A 25,481-nucleotide genomic window follows, 5' to 3' on the forward strand; every position below is an offset into this window, starting at 1 on the left:
TGACCCCTGCAGAGGTGGCTTGGTTTGCTTTGATCCAAGCCTCGGGATGCAGCTCGTGCAGAAATGACTGTTTGCACCAATATCCAGCACAGTTTAATTCCCCCCAGGGATCTGACTGCTCAGGAAAGCAGGGCTTTTATTGCCTGTCAGAATTCCTTAAGGTCTATCCCTCCCTGCTTGGCAGTGTGCCTGTGCTGCTCAGCTCTCCTGATTCAGCTCCTCTGGTAGAGCTTTATTGGAAGTCTTTGATCAGTAGAAGTAGAGATTGAGCTTCAAAAGCCTCCAGTTTGTCACCAGCCTTTGTTCTGAGAGACCCCGAGCACAGTTCAGGTCCTTGTGTGCTGCTTGCTGCGTGACCAGAAGGAATTTGTCTCCTGATCCATCTCAGCAGTGTTCATGGCTCTGCTGGAGAGGGGATTTTAACTCTGCCAGGGAACGCAAGCAGATGGCGCAGAGAGTGGCAAAACTGTGGCAGAGCTCCTGGTCCCCAACCATCTGGTCTGGAGCTTGGCTGGACGTTTCCAGCCCGCAGCTGGGCAGTGGCAGGAACAGCCCCCGGATACGGATCTGTCCTGGGCAATGGGCACATCCTGGTGCCCCTCTCTATTGAGGGGTCCCAGATCCCCCTGGCCCTGCCTGGGCATCACTGCAGGGACAGCTGGTGGCAGTGCAGTGTCCCTGGGCCTTGGCAGGACACCAGAGCAGCTTTGGTGCTGGCTCCCTCTGACTCTCCTGGGCATCAGCACTGGGCATTCCCTCCTGTCTGACCCACGCTCAGCTGGAATGCAGCAATGGGATTCACAATGTCCAGCTCCAGAGGCCCCGTCACAGCAAGGACCTGGAGCTGGTGGAGGAGCCCAGAGGAGGCTCCAGGGTGATCCGAGGGATGGAGCAGCTCTGCTGGGAGGAAAGGCTGGGAGAGCTGGGGGTGTTCAGTCTGGAGAGGAGAAGCTTTGGGGTGACCTCACTGTGGCCTTGCAGGGCCTAAAGGGGCTCCAGGAGAGCTGGAGACGGACCGGGGACAAGGGCTGGAGGGACAGGACACAGGGAATGGCTTCCACTGCCAGAGGGAAAGAATTGGGATCTTGGGAAGGAATTGTTTCCTGGGAGGGTGGGCAGGCCCTGGCACAGGGTGCCCAGAGCAGCTGGGGCTGCCCCTGGATCCCTGGCAGTGCCCAAGGCCAGGCTGGACATTGGGGCTGGGAGCAGCCTGGGACAGTGGGAGGTGTCCCTGCCCATGGCAGGGGTGGGATGAGCTTAGGAAGCACCATCAGTGTGGCTTTGAGCACTGACAAGGAGTAAAATACCTTGGGTGTGTCCCTGGGTGTCCCTGGGTGTCCATGTGTGTCCCTGGGTGTGTCCCTGGGTGTTCCTGGGTGTCTCTGGGTGTGTCCCTGGGTGTGTCCCTGGGTGTCCCTGCTCACAGTCCCATCACCCAATCCCCACACTCAGACCCTGCCTCTGTCCCTCCCTCTGCATTTTCCTGCTCTAAACTCTGGAGCTGCTCTTTTGACAAGTTCCTTGAGCAGTGTTCCAGCGGGATGGGCAGAGTCACAGCCAATGTGATCCATGCAGGAACATCCATGGAGGAGCCTGGCTCCCTCAGCAGCTTCCCCATGGGGAGTGGTGGGAATATCTGCAGTTACAGATCACAGAGCAGTGGGCATGGAGCTCCAAAGGCTGGCAGCAGCTCCGTGGAGCCGGGCACTGTCAGCTCAGGAGCTGCTCCATCACTCAGCTGCCTCTCTGTGCATAAATAATTCTGTTTCAGAGCCACCTCCCATGGTTCCAACACTCCCTGGCACCTTCCCCGTCCTCCTGCCACTCCCCACATGGAATCCTGTTAGGCTGAAGAACCGGCTGTGGATCATTTCCTCCAAAGGCTTTTTGTGCATGAAAAATAGATCAAAATCCCGGGGAGCTATTTATGCTGGTTTATTTTTACAGCTCTGACAGAAATGGTAATAGGAAAATGAGATCAAGATGCTTTTGCTACATTACTGGCAATAAAATAATAAAAAAAGAGCAACTTCCAAGCAGATCAGGGTCAGATCCTGCAGGTAATTTCTGTGCTGGAAGTGCACAGAGCCCAGCGTGTTCGGCTCCTTCTGCAGGGCCTCCAGGTATTGTTGATGCTGGTTTTGAGGCACTTGTCTTTTATGAGTCTGTAATAATCTTTGCATTATGCTATTACAACATAATCAGGTCCTTGTCACGCTGCCAAGCTGAGCAGATAACATCAGAGCACTGAGGAGTTTCAGCTCTAAACTCATTAGGAGAGACCCAGATTTGTTCCGCGATCGTTCCAAAGCTCTCCGGAGCTCCGTGCTCTGCAGGGATGTGCTCTCAGCCAGCTGGGGGCTCAGGAGGCAGATCTGGGCTCCAGCTCCAGCAAAGCCTGCGAGTTCAGCTGGGAGAGCATCTCTCCAAGATGGGATTTAGAAATACTCTGCTCCTCTTTTTTAAAAAATTAACTTCTGGGAGCACGGAAATGACAAAGCTGCAGCAGCTGTGGGTGCTGTGCTTTCATGTTGCAGAAATTCAGGTATCGCTCCTGGTGCACTGGGAGGTGGAATGCTGCTTCCCAGCAGTTTTCCCAAGCCAAGGGGATGTGGACATTCATCATTGCAGAGGATCCTACCCGTGCTGTACTTTGGGATCGGAGTCTCTGAAATGCAGCTTCCCACCGAGCCCCTTCTTACGGCTCTTTGCAGGTGCTAAGGTCAGATCAGTCCCTCCTGCAGCCAGGAGCGAGGCACTGTTCAAAGCAGGCTGGGTTGCATTTGTCAGAGTATCACAGCGGAAATTTGCCATTGGAAAAGCCCCCAGTTGGGGCAACCTCCATGGCAGTGTGCGGGAATGTTCTCCTGGAGAATCCCTGCTCTGCACACGTGTCTTGGTTTGAAAGACAGGTGTCTGTTAAGGAAGGCAGGAGCCTCCCTTGGAATGGCAGATGAAACCCCTTTCCCTCTGAGTTATTATAATTTTGAAATCAAGGTGCTTTTAGGCAAAGATGTGGGCAATAGGAATAACAGTTCTTTACTATTACATATCGATATGTGTATAACCAGTCGAACAAACAGCAACAACTCTGGCAGTAACAGCGAACAATCCCAAACCCAGCGCCAGCCTTCTCGGCTGTCGGGCCCTTTCCCCTCGGGTGCAGTTCCGCTCGCAGCCGGCAGGGGCGCTGGCGGCTCCCGGTGAGCAGGGCAGGTGCGATGGTTCCCCCGCGGCTGCAGGGGGCGCTCCGGAGCGAGCTCGGGGAGCACGCGGCACCGGTGCCCTGGGATCCCGGGAAGGGATGGAACAAAGGCTTCACAAACCCCTGGGCAGCCGATCCCGGTGCCTCAGTAGGATCCTCGGGAACAGCAGGCCGGAACAGCAGGGACGAGCACAAATCCCGGGTGGCAGACGAGGTGTATCCAAGCGGGGAACCCCCCGGAGGTCAGGGCAGGCAGGGCGAGCACGGCTACAACGCAGCGAAGGCTCGAAGCAGCGGTGGGGCAGGGCAGCCACAGCCCGGCCTCCAGCGGGGCAGGGAAGGTGGGCCGGAGGTCCTGGGATCTTTCTCCGCAGAAAGAAAAACAGCCAAAAAGAACCAGCAACTCCTTTCTCTGCAGCTTCTCTCTCCAAACACCGAGAGCGAACTGACCTCACACCCAGGTGAAACAAAAGAGTAGCCAGGTCTTTTGTTTTCTCTTAAGAACCCTGAGATTTGTATCTTAGTAACAGAATGGGGGAAAATTCCTTTAACAGAAAAAAAACTAGACCTCTTAAAACCCCAACAACACATGGAGATCTGGCTGTATTCTGCCCTCTCAATGTGTCAAATTTAAAGTCTTTATGTTGCTTGAGGATGAAAAGTGGTTATTACCCATTTTTGCTGCAGGCTAGGGGCAGTGGAGTACATCTGATTCCACTCTCCTTTGGCATTTTTAGATGCCATTACAAAAGGAATTAATTTAGGAAAGATTGGACATTTGGACACTGGACAATTGGGACATTTCTGTTATTGGTCTGGCACAAAACACATGGGAACCTGTCCAAAGTGGTATCATCCATGACGATAAAACAGGAGAAAAGGAGAGCCAAAGAAGAGAAGAATTAAGTTTTTAAAACGTGTTCTAACCCTGTCCTCCCAGTTCCATTCTCTGCTGGAATGGATGTGGGCTGGGATGGGCAGGTCCATTCAGAAATCCCACTTTAGGGAGATGGCACATCTGGATGGATCCTGGGCCTGATCTGGCTGCTTCTGAGCCTCCCTAAAGGTTTTCTGTGGCCTCAGGAAAGAGGAAAGAAGTCTACAGGTACAGCAGTGAAATTCCTTTTCCTGTTCCAGCTGCAGGACGTGGAGTCTCCTTCACTTCTCCCTGCAGCTCTCCAGGACAATTCCTCAGCTGTTCAGGATAGAGCTGTGCAGGGATTTGCAGCAGGATGTTCTGGTGGGCCCACCCAGGGCTGCTGCCTCTGCCAAGGATGTGCCAGAGGGTTTTTGTTCCTTCTCCATCCCCCGGCTCTGGATGTGGGGCTGGATGTGACCTTTGCTGAGCCTGGAGGAGCACCCAGTGATGACTCAGGGTCCAGCTCCCATCTCTATGGAAATGCACCCATGAGAAATACCAAATACCAGCCAGCCTGCAGGCTGAGGGCTGTGGGATGGGATTGGCACCCATAAAGGGCCACCAGCTGCTGATGGGGACGTGTTTATCTCCCCAAACTGGGATTGAGCTGGCTGGGATGGGGGTGTCCCACTGCTCCATTCCACAAGCCTCGTGCCAGAGAAACCATGGAAATAAAGGTTCTGCAGGGAGCACAGAGGTCTGGGGAGCAACTTCTTCATCCCATTGCTGACAGCATGAGCCTGGCCCTGGGGACCTCCTGCCCTGGTGTGCTGTGGGGACGTGGGATGGGGCACAGCCAGGGGGAGCAGGAAGGATGGGAGTGCTGGCAATGTGGCTGTACGTGTTGTTTGTTCCCACAAAAGCAGTAACTTGGAGAGGTAAAGTTGCTCAGAACTTGGCAGGAGAAATGATTCTTTTGTTGCCTTCTCTGCTGTTTCTCAGCTGGATTATTTAGCCCTTTGTCCTGGCACATTGGGAATTATTTCAGCTGCCCCAGTAATTGTGTTTCCCCCTCAGCTTTGGAAGGCACTTGTCAAAGGAGGAAGGGGAGCAAAGATAAGGCAAAGCTGGTAAATGGGAAATCTATGTCTAATTAAGGCAGGGGCTTGCTAATCACCTGAGAAATGAAGTTATCGGCCGAAAAGCCAGGAGTGGGTGGAATCAAAGTTACGGAAGGCTTTCCCCCATTTCCTTCTGTCACAATGCATTGGGAGATGCAAAGTTTCCCTTGCTTTGCATCAACTGCAGAGCTCCAGCTGGTCCACGATAGATTTCAGTCTGAATAGTTAAAATTCGGCCAAGCCACGGGCGAGTAAAGGCAGGGTTTCATTGTGGGTGCTCATCGTGGGTGTCACACCACGGCCAGCACCCAGGGTGGTCACTGTCCACTCTTCTCTGGGCACCCTGTGCCAGGGCCTGCCCACCCTCCCAGGGAACAATTCCTTCCCAAAATCCCATCCATCCCTGCCCTCTGGCACTGGGAAGCCATTCCCTGGGTCCTGTCCCTCCATGCCTTGTCCCCAGTCCCTCTCCAGCTCTCCTGGAGCCCCTTTAGGCCCTGCAAGGGGCTCTGAGCTCTCCCTGGAGCCTTCTCCTCTCCAGGTGAGCACCCCCAGCTCTCTCAGAGCACTGGGAAAGCAGCTTTCCCTTTGCAGCTGAGGCCTGCAGTGTGCTGGCAGAGGAGATGCTGGTGCTGGTGGAAGCTCCCCGTGCCCAGGGAGGTACCTGGGCTTCCCCTGGGGCTCTGCTGCCCCTCGGCATCACCGCTGAGCCCTGTCCCAGCCCGGGCTGGCCCTGGGCAGGCCCTGAGGTTCCTCCCATTGCACAAACGCTCTCACACCCCCACAGCAGCACCGTGCTTCCAAAGGGTGGTTGGGAAGCAAAGCTGGCTCGCGCCATCCCTGGAGCACATCCTGTCACAAGGAGAGCTTGTCATAACCAAAGTGTGCCTCCCACAGGGAATCAGGAAGTTGGAGAAGGCCTCTGAGTCCAACCATTCCCCAGCACTGCCAAGGCCACCGCTAAGCCTGTCCCCAAGTGCCACATGCACGTGGTTCTTGAACACTTCCAAGGACACTGACTTCAGGGCACTGCCCTGGGCAGCCTCTTTCAACGACTGACAACCCTCTCAGGGAAGAAATTTTCCCAATATCCACCCGAAGCCTCCCCTGGCACAAGCTGAAGCCCTTCCTTCTCCTGTCCTTTGTCACCTGGGAGAAGAGACCAACCCCCACCTGTCGTGAGACTCCTTTCAGGTAGAAACCAAGAAGGTCCCCCTGAGCCTCCTTCCCTCACGTGCCGAAGCTCCTGGAAAGCAGATTTAGCAGTGCAGTGTCAGCTGTGCTGGGGCATCTCACTCCTCGAGACAAGGCACTGCTTTTCCATGCTGAGGACAGTCACATTTTCCTTGGAAAAGAGTTACAAGTTATCCCCCAGCAGCTTTCTGCAAAACACATCAAAGGTCTCTGGGTGATGGCTTCGGTTTCTGTTTGTTCCTCTGGGGTTCCTTCACTAGAGTTTGCCATTATCTGGTTGTTTATAAATCCCAGTGTTTTCCACGGCTTTGATTCCTCCTGTGTGTGGATCGATGGAGATGTTATTGAGTCACCCTCCTTTTCTGAGGGCAATGGGTCTGGTTTTAGTTCTGTATCACTTCACGGGTGAAGGAGTGGCAATTTAATCATTGTGTGGGAATGGGAATGTCAGAAAACAGGGAAACCTGGAGACTTGCTCATCAAATGTAACCTGCTGAGCTACTGTACCCCGAGCCTCCGAACATGGCTATGTGTGAGAGGGACTGGGGACAAGGGATGGAGGCACAGGACCCAGGGAATGGCTTCCCAGTGCCAGAGGGCAGGGCTGGATGGGATATTGGGAAGGAATTGTTCCCTGGGAGGGTGGGCAGGCCCTGGCACAGGGTGCCCAGAGCAGCTGGGGCTGCCCCTGGATCCCTGGCAGTGCCCAAGGCCAGGCTGGACATTGGGGCTGGGAGCAGCCTGGGACAGTGGGAGGTGTCCCTGCCCATGGCAGGGGTGGCACTGGGTGGGCTTTGAGGTCCTTCCACCCCAACCCATCCTGGCATTCTGGATTCCATGAACAATGTAATAGGATTCTTCAGTAGGAAGGTACTCCATGTGTCAAAGGGCTTTCCTGGGATCAATGGCTGCTCCAAGGTTCCCAAAGAGCCTCCTGCCCTCAGGGCTGGGTGCCACAGGGGTGAAGTCAGGGCTGGGACATTGGGGCAGGTGCCTCCCCTCCTGCTGGGAGGATTGGTATCCACTGGGCTCTTCTGGCTGTGGAATTCTGCAGGAATTCTGTGCCCTTGAGCCGTGGTCAGTGCAGGCCTGGGGCCTCACACTGAGCTTGTGGGGCAGGCACAGCTCCAGAGCCTTGGGGGGTTCACTTGGGTTGCAGCTCCCTGTGCACCTCTTCACCTGCAGTTTGGGTGCAGGAGGGGCAGAAATTCCTTGTGGGGCCACGTGGGAAGAAGCAACTCCTTCCTGGGACAGTGATCCTGTGGGACTTGTGCAGCCATCCCTGGGCCATGGCTCTCTCTGCTCTGTTGTTCCCAGCAGAAATATTTCTAAATACCTTCTCAAAACAGGGATTTTTTAGTTCCTAATGCCAGCTCAGGCTCCGTTTAGGAGGTGATGTGTGCTCTTCCCTTGGATAATTCCTGAGTTAAGTTTGTATGGCTCCCTCTGGGCCAGGCTGTGGATGTGTACCCAGGCAATGCCCTTTGCTCAGTGCCCAGCTCTCTGCCCCCACAGGTTATTCCAGTGTGCGAATTTCCAGGTGGTTTGTACAGATATTCCTGAAATTTAAGGAAGCTGCCATGAATTGTTTAACTGAAGCACAGCAGGACAATGGGGTGACTTGGGGCAGGCTGCTAGAAAAGCATGTTAATTATGGTTTTAATAGTTTTAAAGTAATTATTCTAATTTTAAATCAAGACAAAGCCTAACAAATCCCCAAAAGTACAAAACTGTGAGATGCTGGGGGTCACTCTGGAGTGGAGGGTTTATTCAGTGTAGTGTTTGAACCCAGCAGCTCTGGGAGCACCCAAGGGCAGAGCTCATTCCCCTCTTTCACCAAGGTGTTGAGAAATTAAAGAACTGAGCAGAAATTAAAGAACCACGGGAAGTTTCTGCCTACGGAATGTTCCTTTAAAAATATTTTTTTTGTCCTTTGGGGTTGCCTAGTTCAGCTCTGGTTCACTTTGCCTGTTGCAAAACTTGAGTGGCCCTTGTTGACTCGGGGCGGGAGGAGGGAGGGGAGGGACAGGGAGGGGCAGGCAGGTCCCTCTCCCAGAGACCAGCTCTGAATCCCCGCTGGGGCATGAAATTGTCTTTAACGTGTCCTGAAAGGTCAAACCACAGAGCAGGAGCAAAATGGGATTTTTTTCTGCATGTTTATGCACCAGCTGACACAACAGGCTCAGGTTTTGGGGGGGGCTCCTCTTCTGCAGCAATCCAGGTGGGAACAGCAGGAGGAGCAGGGGAAGGTGTCCCCTCGCTGTCCTGTCTCTGCGGTCACCTGGGCACGTGTGGCTAAAGCCACCCCCGGGAGGTGACGCCTGGCGCTGCTCCAGGCAGGAGGCTCCTGGTGCTGCTGGAAGAGGGAACTGAGCAGGGTCCATGAAGATCAGGGACTGCAGATGGGAGGAAAGGTGGTGAGCCTGGAAGGGATCCCAGTCACGCTGCGCGTTACAATAACTGTGCCAAATGATAATGCAGAGCAGCCTGCAAAATAGGCAAAACTGGGATTATTAGGCCTGCTTGGAGTCGGGGTTTGGAATGATTGCCCGGGGGCTGCAGTCCTGGCTGGAAGGTAAATAACTTCTTGCTGCTGACAAACAGGTGGGGAAGAATCCAGGTATGGCAAGTGTTCCTGCAAATCCCCTGGGTGTGAGATGAAAAGAGCATCTTACAAGATTGTATTAACTTGTAAACCAGGATTTAAGGGAGTTTGAAGCAGCACGTGAAAGAACAATAGTGAACAAATGGTTTCAAGTGGGAGAAATCTGTCCCTGCCATATGTTTCACTGGCTCATCCCTTCTGCAGGAGGGGATCTTGGAACTGTTTGAACTATTCCAGTCACTAGTGCTTTGTATTTGAGAGGAAACACAGGTCCCACACCAGCTGAGGGATAGACCTGATCCCTCTAAAGCTTTGAGCACAGGTTTTGCTCTGGGCACAGGTTAATTCAAGAGTTGCTTGAAAGCGGCACAGAGATCATCTCAAACTTCCCCAGACTCTCTCGGTGCTGGGCAGAGGCCTCACGTGGCCGTGGGGTCGCGCTGGAGTTTGAGATGTGACGCTGTGCTCGCCGGGATGGTGTGGAATCCTCCGAACTCCCCTCTTTCCCTTGCTGCCCACGGGGGTCGTGCCCGTGCTGAGGGAGCTGTGGCTGTGTTGCAGGTGTGGCTGTGTGGGGGCAGCATGGAGGTGCTGCCCTGCTCCAGGGTGGCCCACATCGAGCGCAAGAAGAAGCCCTACAACAACAACATCGGCTTCTACACCAAGCGCAACGCGCTGCGCGTGGCCGAGGTCTGGATGGACGACTACAAGTGGCACGTCTACATCGCCTGGAACCTGCCCCTGGAGGTACAGCCCGGCCTCGTGGTCACTGTGTGCTTAAACCCTGAATTATGGAGCGTTTAGTGTCCCTAAGCACAGCCTGAAGCCCCCAGGGCTCAGCCCCAGCAGAGCTCCCTCGGCTCTGGGGGAGAGGCTCCAAACCCTGCAGGCTTTGGGGGGATTCCTGCTGTTCCCCCAGCCTTTTTTGTGTGGTTCTAGGAATTAAACCTGCCTTGTGGTGTTTGTCTCCCCACTGAGTGTTTGCCCAGTGTGAGGGGATGTCCTGACACTGCTCTGCAGATGGAGTCTGCCTCGGAGATTATTGCTGTCAGCAGCGTTAGAGCCTCAGGTTTATTCCATGTCACATCCAGCCCAGCTCGGGTTCCCAGCTCACGGACACCGATCCTGCCCAGAGCTCCCCACGGATGTGTGGCCCAGGGCTGGCTGGGGCTGTTTGTTTTCCCAGTGCTGGGAAGTTGAAAGGTAAAGGATTGGACGTTGGTGGCTCACAGAAGGGGATCCCCTTCCTTTTAAATCTTCTCCTTAAAGAGCTTTGCTGGATCCTTTTGTTTCTGCCCAGAAATGGTCAGGTTTTCTTGGATCTGACACAATAATTTTGGTGTAAATCCTGCCATGTCACAGCTTGGTGAGTCTGGAAACCCATGAGGTGCCACCAGCAGCTCCAGGTGAGCATGTCCAGGGACAGGGATCCCTCCCTACACTTCTGGGAAAGCTCCACAGGCTCCAGGAGGAATTTCTGCAGGTCCAAAGCTGCTCCTTGGACTCTGCCCTCCCTGGGTCTCTAATCCTGGAAGCCAAGAGCATCTCCTGGCTCCAAACGCTGCCTGGAGCAGTCCTGGCAGGATCAATGCCCCATTCCTGCCCCCGGCACTGCCAGGGGAGGAGCAGGGAGCTGGGGATGGGGAGGCAGCGACGCTCCGGGGTTACGGGTGGGATGAGCAGGTGAACGAGCACTGGGGGCTGCCCAGTTTCACTGAGAGGTCAAACTGGTGCCACAAGTGTCCAGCCCCACTGTGAGCTGAATTATTTCCAGCCACCCCTTGGTGCTAAAAATGAACACAAAATCTTCCTGCTTGGCAAAGGCCCAACGAGCTGCTGAGTCCTGGTGCAGCTGCGGGAGCATTCCCGGCTGGTGTCTGCTCCAGGCCTCTGGAAAACCAGGGAAACACAAAAACCTGAGCTGCTGCTGCAGCTTTCTGAGCAAAGGCTCCGTCTGGGGACAGCTGCTGGCGTTTGGAGCCGTGGAGTCACAGCTTTGTGCTGCACTGGGAGCAGCCTGGGAAGGGCCAGGAGCTGCAGGTTCGTGGTCCTGGGGTGGGGGGATCCAGGGCCAGGAGGTACGAAAATGCCAGGAAAGAGAGGAAGAGGGATGGAAGGAAAAACTGTTCTCCCAGGGAGCTGCAGGAGGGCTCTGCCTGGGACAGGCACCGCTCCAGGTGGGAGAGGAGGAGCTGCCTCCAGGACTGAGGGAATTTGGGTGTCTCTTAAAAAGAGGCTTCAAGATCCAAATGCTCATGGGCAGGCATCAGAAATCCTGATCCTTGGGCTGGTTCCTTTTCAGAGGCGAGGCACCATGCTCCTGCTCAGGAACAGCTTTGGAGCCTTGCAGAAAGGATTAAAATCCATCCTGTACAGCTGGGGAAAGGCAGGGCCACATGGATCAGCTCTGGGGCTGGGAACAGGCCTGGGTGACCCAAAATTAACTCGGGATTTTATGCAGATCTTCCCAATAGGTCTGGGTTCCCCAAAACCCATTTGAGATTTTTATACAGGTCCTTTCCCCATCAAATCAAGATTTAATTTGAGGGAAGCCTGGTTGGATGGGGGGTATTTTATGGATGTGCACTGGATTATTTTGGGATGGCAAGGCAAAGCCCTGCCCTGACTGTTCCAGGTGCTGCCTGCCTAGGCTGGGCCCCACCTCGCCCACTCCATCCCAGCCTGTCTCCACCGAATCATCTTTATTTTTGCCTCCCAGCGACCAGTGGCACATTGAAACAGTGCCTCTCCTAAAGCAGAGTGAATAATTCATTAGGAGATCATTACAAGCGTTGTAATGGAAAATTGCTTCCCCAGCTGTGTTTAATGATCGCTGGGAAAGACAAGAGCAGGAGCCACAGCAGAGTGCAAGAGGAGAAGGGGCTGCTGTGGCTGCCCCGCTGCCTCAGCTCCGCAGGCTCCACGCTGGGATAAAGGGGGGCAGCTCTCCAGCCCTGCCCGCAGCTCCCGCAGGGTTATTCCCCAGGACAGCTTTGGCTGCTTCACCTCTGCAGGAGCAGTGGGGCTCTGCCGTGTCTCCAGGGAGACCATTCCTCCCTGGAACTGCCCAAATTGCCAAGAGGTTTCTCGGAGGTTCAGCCTCAACTTCTCTTTTCATGCAATTTTTATCCTTTCTTCTCAGCCGTCTGCCTCTGCTGTATTTGAATATTAAACCTTTCTCTCTTTTCTTCATTCTTTTCCCATTTATTTTACACCTTTTACCCCTCCCTTCCTCTGGGTTGTGTCTCAGTGGGGTCACGGTGGGCTCAGGGAAGGGTTTTGGTGCTCAGTGCCCAGCCAGGGTTTGCATTTCCATCTTTGAAATCCTGATCTCCATTTGCTGCTAAGCTCTCCTGGAAGTCCTGTGCCTCAGAACCCAAACAGGAGGAGAAAGCTTTTAAAAACACCTTATTTAAACATCTCAGATGGATCCAAACCCAGGGGAATTGGGGAGAAGACTCCCCAGAGTTTCACTGCGCTTCCCACATTTCTTCCAAACCTTTTCTTCTCCGTTTGGCTCCTCTTTTGTAAATCATCCCCCAGGACTGAAGCCTGTCCAGCACCAGCCTGTGGCCATTGCAGAGAAGTTGGTGTCCCCTTCTTGCCGTGGCTCTGGAACCCACAGCTTCCTCCTGATGATTTCAGGCCTGGACACTCATCCCAGAGTCCCTGGAATTACTCAGCCACTGGCTGAGTTTGGAAAGCATCTCAAAGCTCAGGGAAATACTCTCATTTTTACCTTTTTTTGGAAGTGTGACCGTTCAGTGACATCCTGTTGCTGTTTTCCAGAACCCAGGCATTGACATTGGGGATGTTTCCGAGAGAAAAGCCTTGAGGAAGAGCCTGAAGTGTAAAAACTTCCAGTGGTACCTGGACCATGTTTATCCAGAAATGAGGAGATACAACAACACCATTGCTTATGGAGAGGTAATTCAGTCCCTGAGCTCAGCCTGGCAATGTTTGCAGTCCCTGGAGAGAAACAGCCCCAAAGGAGAGGAGTGTGAATCAAAACTGACTTTCTGTGTGTAATTATCCCAATTTGTAATTATCCCATCTGCTCCCAGTTTCTTCTAAAAACCAGTTTGGGGATTTATTGTTGATCCTGGAGACTGTATAAAGTAAAATATTTTAATCCATCATTTAGTAAAATGACAGAAATTATCCCCATTTCCCGTTGACTCCGTGGATTAAGGAGCTGTATTTGTATTTTTAATACTCAGGCATCTTCTAAAACCTTCTAACTTCAACTCAGCCTAATGCCTGACAAGGTCTCTGGAGGATTCATTGCCTTGTCACAACAGCTTAAGGACAAGATAAAATAAGGGGACTCAATTCAATCTCTGCTGGCTTTGAAACCATTCTGGGAATATAGAAAGAGTCATTTATGGGAGCTAATAACAAATACTCTGCTGCAATGGAATTGATGGAGGAGTGGCACCAGGAGGAGGCTTCTTGAAGCCTGGGCACCCCAGATGGGTTATTCATTTTAGGAAAGATTTGTTATCAAAGTTACTGAATGTCTTCAAGCTAAAACCTCCCCAAAAATTCTATTTTCATCGAAAAAAGAAATTTCAGAGAGGTTTGGGTTGGATAAAAGCCCAGCTGGAACAAGGATGTGATGATTCCAAGGGGATCCTTGTTCCAGCTGGGCTTTTTTCCCTTCCTCGTTGAGCACTTTGAGATTTCACTGAGATCTGAGGGGTTCTGCATCGATTTCAGGCTCCTTGCAGCCCAAACCTGGGTTTGTCACCACCACCCGTGACCAAACACAAAGCCAGCTATGTGCAGGGGCACTGCCCCTCGGAATGGGGGCTATTATCCAAAACCAGTCATCATTAACCTGGATTTAAAGAAAACTGACAGAGCTCTAAACCTTTCTCTGCCTGGTTATTCCTGGTGATACAGCAGTGAGGGGTGGAGAGGATAGAGAGGGCTGTGCAGCATTTTCCTGCGTATCTCTGATAAGAGAGGGCCTTAACTCTGCCCCTTTTGTGCCATAACTCTGCCCTTTGTGGGCCTTAACTCTGCCCTTTTTGTGCCATAACTCTGCCCCTTTTATGCCATAACTCTGCCCCTTCTTGTGCCATAAGTCTGCCCCTCTTATGCCTTAACTCTGCCCTTTTTGGGCCAAAACTCTGCCCCTTCTTGTGCCATAACTCTGCCCATTTTTGTGCCTTAATTCTGCCCCTTTTTGGGCCATAACTCTGCCCTTTGTGTGCCATAACTCTGCCCCTTCTTGTGCCATAACTCTGCCCCTTTGTGTGCCATAACTCTGCCCCTTCTTGTGCCATAACTCTGCCCCTTTGTGTGCCATAACTCTGCCCCTTTGTGTGCCATAACTCTGCCCCTTCTTGTGCCATAACTCTGCCCCTTTGTGTGCCATAACTCTGCCCCTTCTTGTGCCATAACTCTGCCCTTTTTGGGCCATAACTCTGCCCCTTTGTGTGCCATAACTCTGCCCTTTTTCGGCCATAATTCTGCCCTTTTTTGGGCTATATCTCTGCCCTTTTTGTGCCATAACTCTGCCCCTTTTGGTGCCATAACTCTGCCCCTTTTTGGGCCATAACTCTGCCCTTCTTGTGCCATAACTCTGCCCATTTTTGTGCCTTAATTCTGCCCCTTTTTGGCCATAACTCTGCCCTTTGTGTGCCATAACTCTGCCCCTTCTTGTGCCATAACTCTGCCCCTTTTTGGGCCATAACTCTGCCCCTTTGTGTGCCATAACTCTGCCCTTTTTCGGCCATAACTCTGCCCTTTTTTGTGCCATAACTCTGCCCCTTTTGGTGCCATAACTCTGCCTCTTTTGGGCCATAACTCTGCTCCTTTTTGGTGCCATAACTCTGCCCTTTTTCCCTCCCAGCTCCGGAACAACAAGGCCAAGGACGTGTGCCTGGACCAGGGCCCGCAGGAGAACCACACAGCAATACTGTACCCCTGCCATGGCTGGGGCCCACAGGTGAGGGTGGCACTGCCACAGCCACGTGGCACCACAGGGGACAGGGTGGGGCCCTGCAGCTTGGCTGTGCCCTTCACTCTCCGGCGTTAAACACACCTCAGATAGCACAGGGAGTTCTCCCAGCAGCTCCTTCAGTGTTTTCTGGATTGCCACAATCCTGCCAGAGCTGCAAGGAAAAGCCTTGGGGAAAAAAAAAAAAAATTGGAAATCTTTGTAATTTGGAAGTGTTGAAAAGTTGAAATTTTTGCGATTTGAAACAAACAAAAAAAAATTGAAATTTGTCATTTAAAATAAAACCTTCCAGACAAAGGCAGATAACAATAATCATGGACATGATCTGAGCATTTCTTTCCCAAGGCCAGCTTGGATGGGGCTCTGAGCACCTGGGACAGTGGAAGGTTGCAATAAGATGATCTTCAAGGTCCCTTCCAACCCAACCCATTGTGGGATTCTTTCTCTTCCACCCAGAAGAATAAACCCAGACCAATGGGGTAAAGAAAACAATTAGTGCTGAGGTAATGAGCCATTTTGCTTGGCTGGGAATTGTTTTCCGGCACTCCTTTTGCCTCTCCAAATGTTTTGGAGCATCTGGGGCCCAGCAGGCTCAAGGAGGTTCATTTTCAGCTGAAAAAAAATGTACAGTTCAAGGGATGGAAAAGCATAAAAATCCTGTTCTCACTGCACAGTCACCCTGGACTAAGTGATCCCAGGGTTCATCTGAGCCTGGACTGGGAACTCACGGAGCTGGGAACCAGCTGTGGGGTGGAGAAAATCCCACTTTGGGTTATCCTTGCCTTAAGCAAAGCTCAGCCCCTGGGGCTGATGGAGTCCCTGCTAAACAGAACCTGCTCTTGCTCAAACAACCCCATTTTTCTCTTAAATGGCACAACCTGCCTTTTGCACTCTGTGGCTGGGAACTCGAACCTCTGAGTGCGTTATTGTGGGAGAAACTGGGCTGGGCTGACATTGGTGCTGACCCTGGGCTTTGGGATGAATGGCTGAGAATGGGTTATTTATTTTTCCCTCTGTGTTATTGGGATTAAACTTAATGATGTTTTCTTTCCCTGCCTGAAGTTCTGAAGTCAACTTTTGCTGGCTGCCTGGAGCTTGCCCATTTCATCCTTCCTGGGCTTCCCTCTGCACATTGTCCCTTCCCTCTTTAGCTGAGAGCCAGTTCTTGGCAGTTCCTTTGTTTCATGATACATCCAATTAGTGAAACTCCTGGAAAATGCTGGTTTTAAGCTGCTATCAGCAAGTGCAGAAGCTTGGAAATGGCCTTTGTGACACCATGAAGGAAATTGGACTTTACCTACAACTGTTTAATTAATGGGCTGCAGGTTGTAATTGATGGCTGGGAATGGAATTAGAAGTAATGCAAGCTCTGGTTTGTATATATATATTTAGTTTTTATTTATTTGTGTGTATATGAAACCCCACAAGGAGTTGTTGGGCTCCTGGGGAGTTACATCCCAAAGCACACCCGTGTGCTCAATGTGTCCCCCCTTCCCTCCTTGATCCTGGGGCCCATCCCAGACATTTTGGCATCCCAGACATTCCTTATTTCACACTGAAGAGATGGTTTCCCTGCCAGCCTTGGCAGGAAGGAGGGAGGGGCAGGCATGGGCTCCCTGCTGCCACTGTCACATCACGAGGACAGCGGGATTGTGGCTCCCGTTTCCTGCCATGCCAGGGCTGGTGGGATTTCCCTGGAAGCCCTCCCTGTTCCTAAATGCAATCCCACGCCATCCCTCAGCCTGTGGAGGAGCAGCCCAGCTGGGAGAGGGGGGAATGTTGTATCTGCAGGGGGGTGATTTGTGCCCTTCAGGGCAGGCCAGTTTGTGTCCCATCCCCAATTCCTGCTCTCTCCTGTGGCTGCCCGTGGGTTTAAGCTGAGCCTGGATGCAGCTCAGGGTGGTGCCTCTGAATGCAGATGAGATCTTGGCTTTACTCACTCATCCCTCAGTGAGGAAAAATTTGGGGGGGTTTTTCTCTCATTTTCCCTTCAGCTTTCCATTCTCTTTCTTTCATTCACTTCCAGGTCAAATCATGATGACATTCCATCATCATCCCTTTATCCTGTAATTATATTGAGGCTGCTGATGGATTTTTTTCCTGCTTGATGGCTTCATCGTGGAGGCAATCCCTCCTGGAAGCACCTTGCTGTAATGATGTATGGCACTAATAACGCAGCAATAGCTCACTGCAGTGACACAGCCATGCTGATATATTAAGGTGATAGAAGGCACTATAATACTATAAAACTTAAGATAATGTTCACCCAGCAGAGCATTTCATTTAATTATAGGATAAAATATGTTTTGCCCATTTAAGCAGCAGAAGTTGAGGACAAAGCCATCAATACTGAGCTCATGGGGGACACGGCAGGAGCAGGGGTGACCAAACAGCACCCTTTAATCAGATTAAATTGTGGTAAAAGGCAAATCCTGAACGTTTTACTGATGGCTGCTAATTGATGGTCTGCTTGGAGCAGAAGGGAAGCTAAACAACCCTAAATTATTTTCCAATCGAGTCAATGAAGGTCATCAAGGCTTTTATTTCCCAGGTGCTAAGATGTCTAATTAACTTTCTCCCATCCCTGAGATGCAGCCAGGCAGAAATTGCAATCACAGGAGATGGATTGGAGGTGCTGCTTTGCCGGGGGGATGAGCCCCAGCCCCGGGAAAGGGGCTCAGGCTGGAGCAAAGGAGGCTCAGGGGGGACCTTGTGGCTCTGCACAAGTCCCTGACAGGAGGGGGCAGCCGGGGGGGTCGGGCTCTGCTGCCAGGGAACAGGGCCAGGAGGAGAGGGAACGGCCTCAGGCTGGGCCAGGGGAGGCTCAGGGTGGACAGCAGCAGGAATTTCCCCATGGAAAGGGTGCTCAGGCCTTGGCAGGGGCTGCCCAGGGAGGTTTGGAGTGCCCATCCCTGGAGGTGGCACTGAGTACCCTGGGCTGGGGACAAGGTGGGCATCGGGCACAGCTTGGACTCCGTGGCCTTGGAGGGATTTTCCAACTCCAGTGATGCTGGGATTCCCCCCAGGGACACCTGAAGGTGGGAATGTGGCCAGGTGCAGTTTCCTGGAGGGGATTTACTGGAAGGATGTTCCCAGGGGCTGAGGGTGTGAGTCAGTGCCTCTGCCTGGGGATGTGGCTTTAACCCCATGGAGGGGTTAAAGACCTCATCAGTTTTAGCCACTTTGAAATGCTTGGCTTGGGAATAGTTTTAAACTGTTTCATCTAGTCCTTCCTACTTGGTCTTTCCCTTGTTTCTTGGCCTGTCCCAGGCTGGGCTGGGACCCCTGGCTCGCTCTGGAGAGGAGCAAAACAACAAAAGAGGAATTAAGGCTTGGAGCACCTCTCCTATGGGGAGAGGCTGGGAGAGCTGGGGGTGTTCAGGATGGAGATGAGAAGGTTTTGGAGAGAGCTCCGAGCCCCTTGCAGGGCCTAAAGGGGCTCCAGGAGAGCTGGAGAGGGACTGGGGACAAGGCATGGAGGGACAGGACCCAGGGAATGGCTTCCCAGTGCCAGAGGGCAGGGCTGGGTGGGATATTGGGAAGGGATTGTCTCCTGTGCCCAGAGAAGCACAGAAAAGCTGTGGCTGCCCCTGGATCCCTGGCAGTGTCCAAGGCCGGGCTGGACAGGGCTTGGAGCACCCTGGGATAGGGGAAGAGGGTGGGAAGAGATGATCCTTAAAGCCCCTTTTCCTCCCAAAGCACTCAGTGATTCTGTGATTCTCTGAAGACATCCCAAAAGCAGAAACTTGGGTGGGACTTGCACTCACAGGTCAGATGGGAATTTTGGGAATAACCCCGCTCAGGGCTGGCTTGGAGGCTGCAGTGGGGGTTGCTGAGGCCCTGCTGTGTTTGGGGGGTGGCTCAGGCCCTGTGCTGGCCCAGCCCGTGCTGGGGCTCCCTTTCCCTGCTGTTCCCAGAGCAGATATCCCACCTGCCAGCTGCACTCCCTGCCTCGTGCATCCCATCCCTGTTTGTTCCCCAGCTCATCCCCACCCTGCTCCCTTCCCGGGCAAGGATTGGATTCGTGCTCGACTTATTTTCCCCAGCACGTTGGGCAACAACGTGTCAGAGCAGAGATGCCAGTGCCCTGTGGGCATGGGGCCAGCTGGCTGGGGACAGGCTGCCAAAAGCCATCCAGAAGGGAAGAGCCTGGCACGCTCCTTCCCAACGGGCCGGGAACATCTCAGAGACAGGAGATGGCAGGGGACTGGCACTGCCCACTGGGGACATCTCGGTCACTTCTGCCTCTGTCCTGGACAGGGTTTGTCTTTGTTTTGTCTGGGCCTTTTTGCACCTTTTCCTTCCTGCAAGGCTGGAAGCATCATCAGAGAATCCTGGAATGGTCTGGATTGGAGGGACCTTAAAGCCCATCCAGTGCCACCCCTGCCCTGGCAGGGACACCTCCCACTGTCCCAGGCTGCTCCCAGCCCCAATGTCCAGCCTGGCCTTGGGCACTGCCAGGGATCCAGGGGCAGCCCCAGCTGCTCTGGGCACCCTGTGCCAGGGCCTGCCCACCCTCCCAGGGAACAATTCCTTCCCCATATCCCATCTAAACCCACTTTCCATCAGTTTGACCCCATTCCCCTTGTCCTGTCCCTCCAGTTCCTGATGCAGGGTCCCTCTCTGCCTTCCCTGGGAGGGGCTGTGAGGTTTCCACACAACCTCCTCTTTCCCAGGCTGAGCAATCCCAGCTTTCCCAGCCCATCTCCATAGGGGAGGTGCTCCAGTCCCTGAACTTCAAGGCCTCCTCTGGCCTTGCTCCAACATTTCCATGTCCTTCCTGTGCTGGGGGCACCAGAATGCTCTGAATTCAGTGCTCAGATGCCAGTTCAGATGAGCTGCATGGTTCAAATCCCTCTGCCAGGCTGAGAGCACCGTGTGGCTCCAGGCTCGGCTTATTGAAGCATCCAGAGGAGGCCACAAGGATGAGGAAGGACCTTGAAGAGAAGCCACGTGAGGAGTGGCTGAGGGCACTTGGAATGTTCAGCTGGAGCAGAGGAGACTGAAGGGAGACTCATCCCAGTTCCAACTTCCTGGTGAGGGGAACAGAAAGGACCAGAGACAGGGAGCGGCTGGAGCTGGGTCAGGGAGGGTCAGGCTGGAGATCAGGAAAGGTTCTTCCCCCAGAGGGTGCTGGGCACTGCCCAGGCTCCCCAGGGAATGGGCACGGCCCCGAGGCTGCCAGAGCTCCAGAGCGTTGGGACAGCGCTGCCAGGGATGCCCAGGGTGGGGTTGTTGGGGTGTCTGTGCAGGGCCAGGGCTGCGCTGGGTGATCCCTGGGGGTCCCTTCCAGCTCAGGATATTCCAGGATTCTGTGATTGTCTTGCAAAGGGCTCTGGGGACAGAAGGGCACATCCTGCCCAGGGGGATGAGATGGGGCAGCTTTGCCCCCAGAGCAGCTGGGGCTGCCCCTGGATCCCTGGCAGTGCCCAAGGCCAGGCTGGACATTGGGGCTGGGAGCAGCCTGGGACAGTGGGAGGTGTCCCTGCCCATGGCAGGGGTGGCACTGGGTGGGCTTTGAGGTCCTTTCCAATCCAACCCATCCCAGGATTCTGTGGTCAAGGTCTGGGCTGCTCCTGACCCCTGCTGTGGTGAACACCTGGCAAATGAGGATCAGGGAGATGCGAGGAGCTCAGGGCCTGCTCTGATCCACAACATTTTCACTCCGAGTGTAACTCCAGCAGCACCTGGGAGCAAAGCCAGGCCCAGCCCAAGGGAGCCGGGCACCGTGGCTGGATCTGGGGTTGTGAGCTGGAGTCTGACCCTGCTACATTGTTTTAACTTGCTTTCCAGTGTTTAATTATTCCAGCGCAGATAACCCAAACTCCCAGTGGGATTTACAGCCTCTTCCCTGGCATCTGGGTCACAGATATGCTCAGTTAATTAACGTGCTGAATCCTCCTTACTTGTCTGCTGGATAATGGCCTGATTCATAATTTAAATAAGCAGCTGTGGAGATCTTTGCCTTGAACTATAAAAGGCAGGACACTGGCATCCCTTCCTCCTCACTCCAGAATCTAAGTGTGTTTAGGGAAATATTGTGGTGGCATTCCTTGAAATGGAGGAGTCCTTTGTGTGCCCGGTGTCCCCAAAACCATCATCCCTGCCCGGTGCTCCCATCCTGCACCCCTGGGCAGCCCAGGCAGCCCCTGGGAGCTCTGGGCACTTGGATCTGGTGGGAATGGCCAGGGGTAGCTGCAATCCTGAGCCGTGGGACAGATCCAGGCTCCCATCCCGGTTCTGGTCCCTCTGGCCGGTGCTGGTGCCCCATTGGAGCCCTGGGGGCTGTGCCAGGCACCCAGAGGCACCGGCCCAGCCAAGGCTGGCTCACCCAGCACACCAGGAGCCGGGCCAGCAGCACCAGCCAGGCCAGCTGGCTCCAGCTGGAATCCAGGGAAAACCATCCACTGCCCCATCCCGCAGCGTTCCAGGAGGCTGGAGGAGTCTGCTCCGGGAGGGTTTAAGGCTTGGAATTATTCCTACCCCTTCCTGCGTCTCAGTTCCTCACCTGCATCTGAAGAAAACCACCCCAAACAGGGAGAAGAGGCTGGGGAAAGCTGGGATTTGTTCCCTCCAGCTCTGCTTTCCCCGTGCATCCCCACGGAATTTTCCAGGGGCTCTGCTCCACCGCCCTGTCCTCTGTCCCTCTGTACCGGTGCTGTGAGGGTGCTGACGGTGTCCCTGCTGTCCCCTGTCCCCAGCTGGCTCGATACACCAGGGAGGGGTTCCTGCACCTGGGGGCCCTGGGCACCACCACGCTGCTGCCCGACACGCGCTGCCTGGTGGACAACGGCAAGAGCCGCTTCCCGCAGCTGCTGGACTGCGACAAGGTCAAGAGCAGCCTCCACAAGCGCTGGAATTTCATCCAGGTGGGTCCTGGGGCTGCTGCTCTGCTTCCCAAACCTGGCTGGGACACAGCCAGTGGGACAGGATGGGATGGGATGGGATGGGATGGGATGGGATGGGGTGGGATGGGATGGGACACAGCCAGTGGGACGGGATGGGATGGGATGGGACGGGATGGGACGGGATGGGGTAGGATGGGACACAGCCAGCAGGATGGGGTGGGACAAAAGGGAAATGGTGCCATGGAACAGCAAGTTCCAGCTCCTGGGGCAGAGGGAAAAGGTTAAGAGGGATCAGGGCAGCATTTCAGGACAATTTCTAGTCTCAGTTTTCCTGTCTGGTAGCAGCAAGGTGGATCTGGTTGTGTCTGGTCTGCCAATGACTTCCAGGTTCCGTCGTTGTGGATAAAGAGTGAAATTCATGAGAACACTTCTGCCCCAAAGCAGAGTGTAAATAATGCAGCTTTCACAGAAGTGCCCCACCCTCCCACCAGCTGTGGGCTTTAAAGGTTACAGGTGTCCCTTGGGTGCTGCCAGGGCCAACGGATGCTCACTCCATTTATTTGGGGAATTATTTTATTGTTTGAATTGCGTTCTCACCCAGCTGAGTGCCCCTTCCAGCAGTGCCCAGGGCTGCCCTCCTGCCCCTGGTTTGCTTCACAGGCCAATCTTGTCTTCATTTTTCCATCTTTTCCTCTTCCCTTTCCCTGCAGAATGGGGCCATCCTGAACAAGGGCACGGGCCGCTGCCTGGAGGTGGAGAACAGGGGCATGGCTGGCATTGACCTGATCCTTCGCAGCTGCACGGGGCAGAGGTGGACAATTAAAAACTTCATCAAGTAGAGGCTGAAAGAGTCAGGGGAGTCTGACCTGAGTCACGGCTGCCTGGGACTGATGCGACTGCATTCCTTTGGAAAGGATGGAATATCAACCAGAGCTTTACTCGTGTTCCTGGGAGAGGACCTGGGGGAGATGGGCGTTCGTGGCTTTATTTTTATTGTATCTGAGTCTCCCCCAGCTGCTCCCAGCTGTGTGGAGTGGCTTGGAACTGCTGTTGCCTCTGGCCAGCACTCCCAGAGGTGCCACGTTCCCTGCTGGAACGGCTCTAAAGCTGTGAGCGTTTACTGACAGGGAATTCCTGCTTTCCCACCCAACTCGCAGCTCTCCCAAAGGGCTGGGGAGGTTTGCACCACGACCTTGGACAGACCTGCCTGGCAAGTGTGGAAACTGAGGAGCTTGGGAGAGGAAAAGGTTCCCAAGCCCCAAAGGAGCCGAGTTTGGAAGATTTGGTGTTTTGCTGGGTCCTCGCTCTCTTTTCCCTTCCCTGCCCCTGCATCCAGCAGCCCTTTCCCTGAGTTTTGGAGCAGCAAAACGCACCTCAGTAGCTCCCAGGGATCTTTCCAACCCTTGATCACAGCAGTTATCCAACAAAACGCAGTGGAATAAACCCCTGATCTCCCCTTGCCCCCCTCCCCATCCCCCAGACGCTGCTGTTGGCCAGGCCAGCACCGCCCTCCATGGAGACCCCGAAGGGCTTCCCCGGGAATGGCCTGGGATGTCTGCCTGCCCTGCTGGTGACAGCAGCAATGTTCTCCTGAGCCCTGAGCACCCCTGGCCTGCCTGCTCAGTCCTGGCCAAGTCCCCCCAAAGCTCATCACCCTTCCTGAGCCGTGGGAGGGGCAGGGAGGGAGGCCAAGGCACCAATAAATGGCAGCTTGGCCAAAACTCTGTGCCCTGAAGTCCCTTCAGGCTTGTTACTCTGGTGGAGGGATCTCTCCTGATCTTTTTTTGGCTCTCAGTAATCCTGGCTACCAAATCTTGGCTACCAAATCCACCTGGGAGACCTCTGCTCGGGGTCCTGAGGTGTGGCTGCCTGGAGAGGGGAAACACGGTCCTGCAAAGTTGCTGTACATGGATGGACGCAGGCTCTGCTCAGCAGGGAGGAGAAACCAGCCCATCTCCTGTCCTTCTCCCAGAATAATCCTCTTCGTGGCTGCCCTCTGGCTAGGGTGCACTAAAATAGATTAATATATGAGATGTATGTGTAAATATGTTTCCCAAGCTGGGATGTGCACAGAGTCCTTTGCTGCAGAGCACTCATGCCTGTCTTCCATTTGCATTCCTAAACATCCCTGGATGTTTAACGAGCTGAATTTCCAATGCCATGCAGCAGGTTTATAAATGATGTTTTAGTAATTTATTGAACAGAAGCAGATCTCTCTCATTGTTCCTTCTACAGCAATGAGCATCACCTAGGACTGATTGTTCATTTAGGCTTTACAAGACTCCCTCAACCACTGGGGCCGTCTCTGATTTTTCCCTGCCTTCCTTAATGAAGTAAAACCTCTTAGTTGTCCTGACTTGCAGAGTAGAGAGTCAATGTAGAATTTTGCTCTCTTTTTCGCTGTTGCATCATCTCTTGTGTAATAAATTTGAGCACTTCCAAACCCAAAATGACCACAAGTCTGTGGGTGCATGAGCCAGCTCCCCCTGCCTTTGTTGCTGCCTTCCAAGAGAAGCAATTTCCTGGCGGATCCTGAGGGATCTGAGACCCCCCCAGCTCTGGCCCAACTGCTCAAACGCCCTTAAACTGAGCAGATATCGGAGGGGAGAGCCTGAGTGGGTCAGGATAAGCAACCCACCAGCCCTGGGATGTCGGCTGTGCTGTGACTGAGCGCAGCTCGAGCCCTGCCAGCGCCCAGGGTGGCAGCGGATGGCCTTGGCCACACGGCACGGTGCAGCGCCGAGGTGCCCCAGCCCCAGCTCCCGCAGCGGGGCTGGACAGGACCTGTGGCCACTGCCTGGCTCCGGCCCTGGCCGTGCTGAGCTCTGTACCAGTGCCTGCCTGTCCCTCTGGGATGGCCGCGTGTCCTGGCACAGGCGCTGGGCCGGCGATGTCCCCGTGCCAGGCGGCACAGGACAGGCGGGGGTGAGGATCCTGCTGCTGCTGAGCTCTGGCATCCTTTGGAGTGTTCAGGGTCAGAGCTGCCTTTCCTTCGTGCTCCAGAAGGAAAAGCAACCCCTGGCTCGGCACAAGGAAGGGGCGGTGGAGATGAACGCCGGGCTCGAGGAGCCTCGGGTGGGGCAGAGCCCCTGGGGAGGTGTTGGCCCCTTCTCCCTGCTCCACCTGCAGCTTCCAAGCCGCTGGAAAGAGCAAAAAGGAGCAGAGTCAGGAGCAAAATCAGGCTGAAAAGTGGGAATTGCCTCTGCTGTTCTGTCCTGACGCCGTTTGTGACTGCAAAGTGACGCCGGGCTGCACCCCGGCCCCGGAGAAACCTGTCTGAGATCTGGGCCTCATTGTTGCATCTCGCTTATCTCTGATCATCTGTTAATTGCTTTAAGAAGTGATCTCCAAGTGGTTCTTATTAAATATCTGATTTGAGCCGTGCCTCTTGAGTGATTTTCAAAAGACTCTCGCCGCTGAGATGCAGAGGCAGTCACTCCCGTCCCTTACTCATTTAATAGGAGAGCGCTGCGGTTTTAATGAAACTTCCGTCTTTGAAAGAAATGGAAATGAAGGAGAGATCAAGAGAGATGGTGGGCACAGGTTAACTCGCGTTCCATCCATCCCTGCTGCTGCCAGGATAACAGTCACACCCCACGGGCTGGGAAGAGATGGAATGTGGGCAGTAAAGCATCATTTGCATCCCTGAGCCCAGGCCGGGTGTCCCTAAATGTCCCCAGA

The 25,481-nt window shown here is 54.0% G+C and overlaps 1 protein-coding gene across 1 annotated transcript in view; it reads left to right on the top strand.

Annotated features, from left to right (window-relative positions):
• GALNT17 (polypeptide N-acetylgalactosaminyltransferase 17) overlaps positions 1 to 25,184 on the top strand; it is a 210,254-nt gene extending 185,070 nt beyond the window's left edge. Inside the window, exons 7-11 of the mRNA XM_032129759.1 lie at positions 9,546 to 9,731; positions 12,774 to 12,911; positions 14,845 to 14,940; positions 21,654 to 21,821; positions 22,511 to 25,184. Of these exons, the coding sequence (XP_031985650.1) occupies positions 9,546 to 9,731; positions 12,774 to 12,911; positions 14,845 to 14,940; positions 21,654 to 21,821; positions 22,511 to 22,639 (717 nt within the window). The 3' untranslated portion in view covers positions 22,640 to 25,184. The remainder of the gene's footprint in view (positions 1 to 9,545; positions 9,732 to 12,773; positions 12,912 to 14,844; positions 14,941 to 21,653; positions 21,822 to 22,510) is intronic.
• Positions 25,185 to 25,481: the final 297 nt, after the last annotated feature.

This window comes from Corvus moneduloides, chromosome 20 (genome assembly GCF_009650955.1).
Source record: "Corvus moneduloides isolate bCorMon1 chromosome 20, bCorMon1.pri, whole genome shotgun sequence".
Lineage (NCBI taxonomy): Eukaryota > Metazoa > Chordata > Aves > Passeriformes > Corvidae > Corvus > Corvus moneduloides.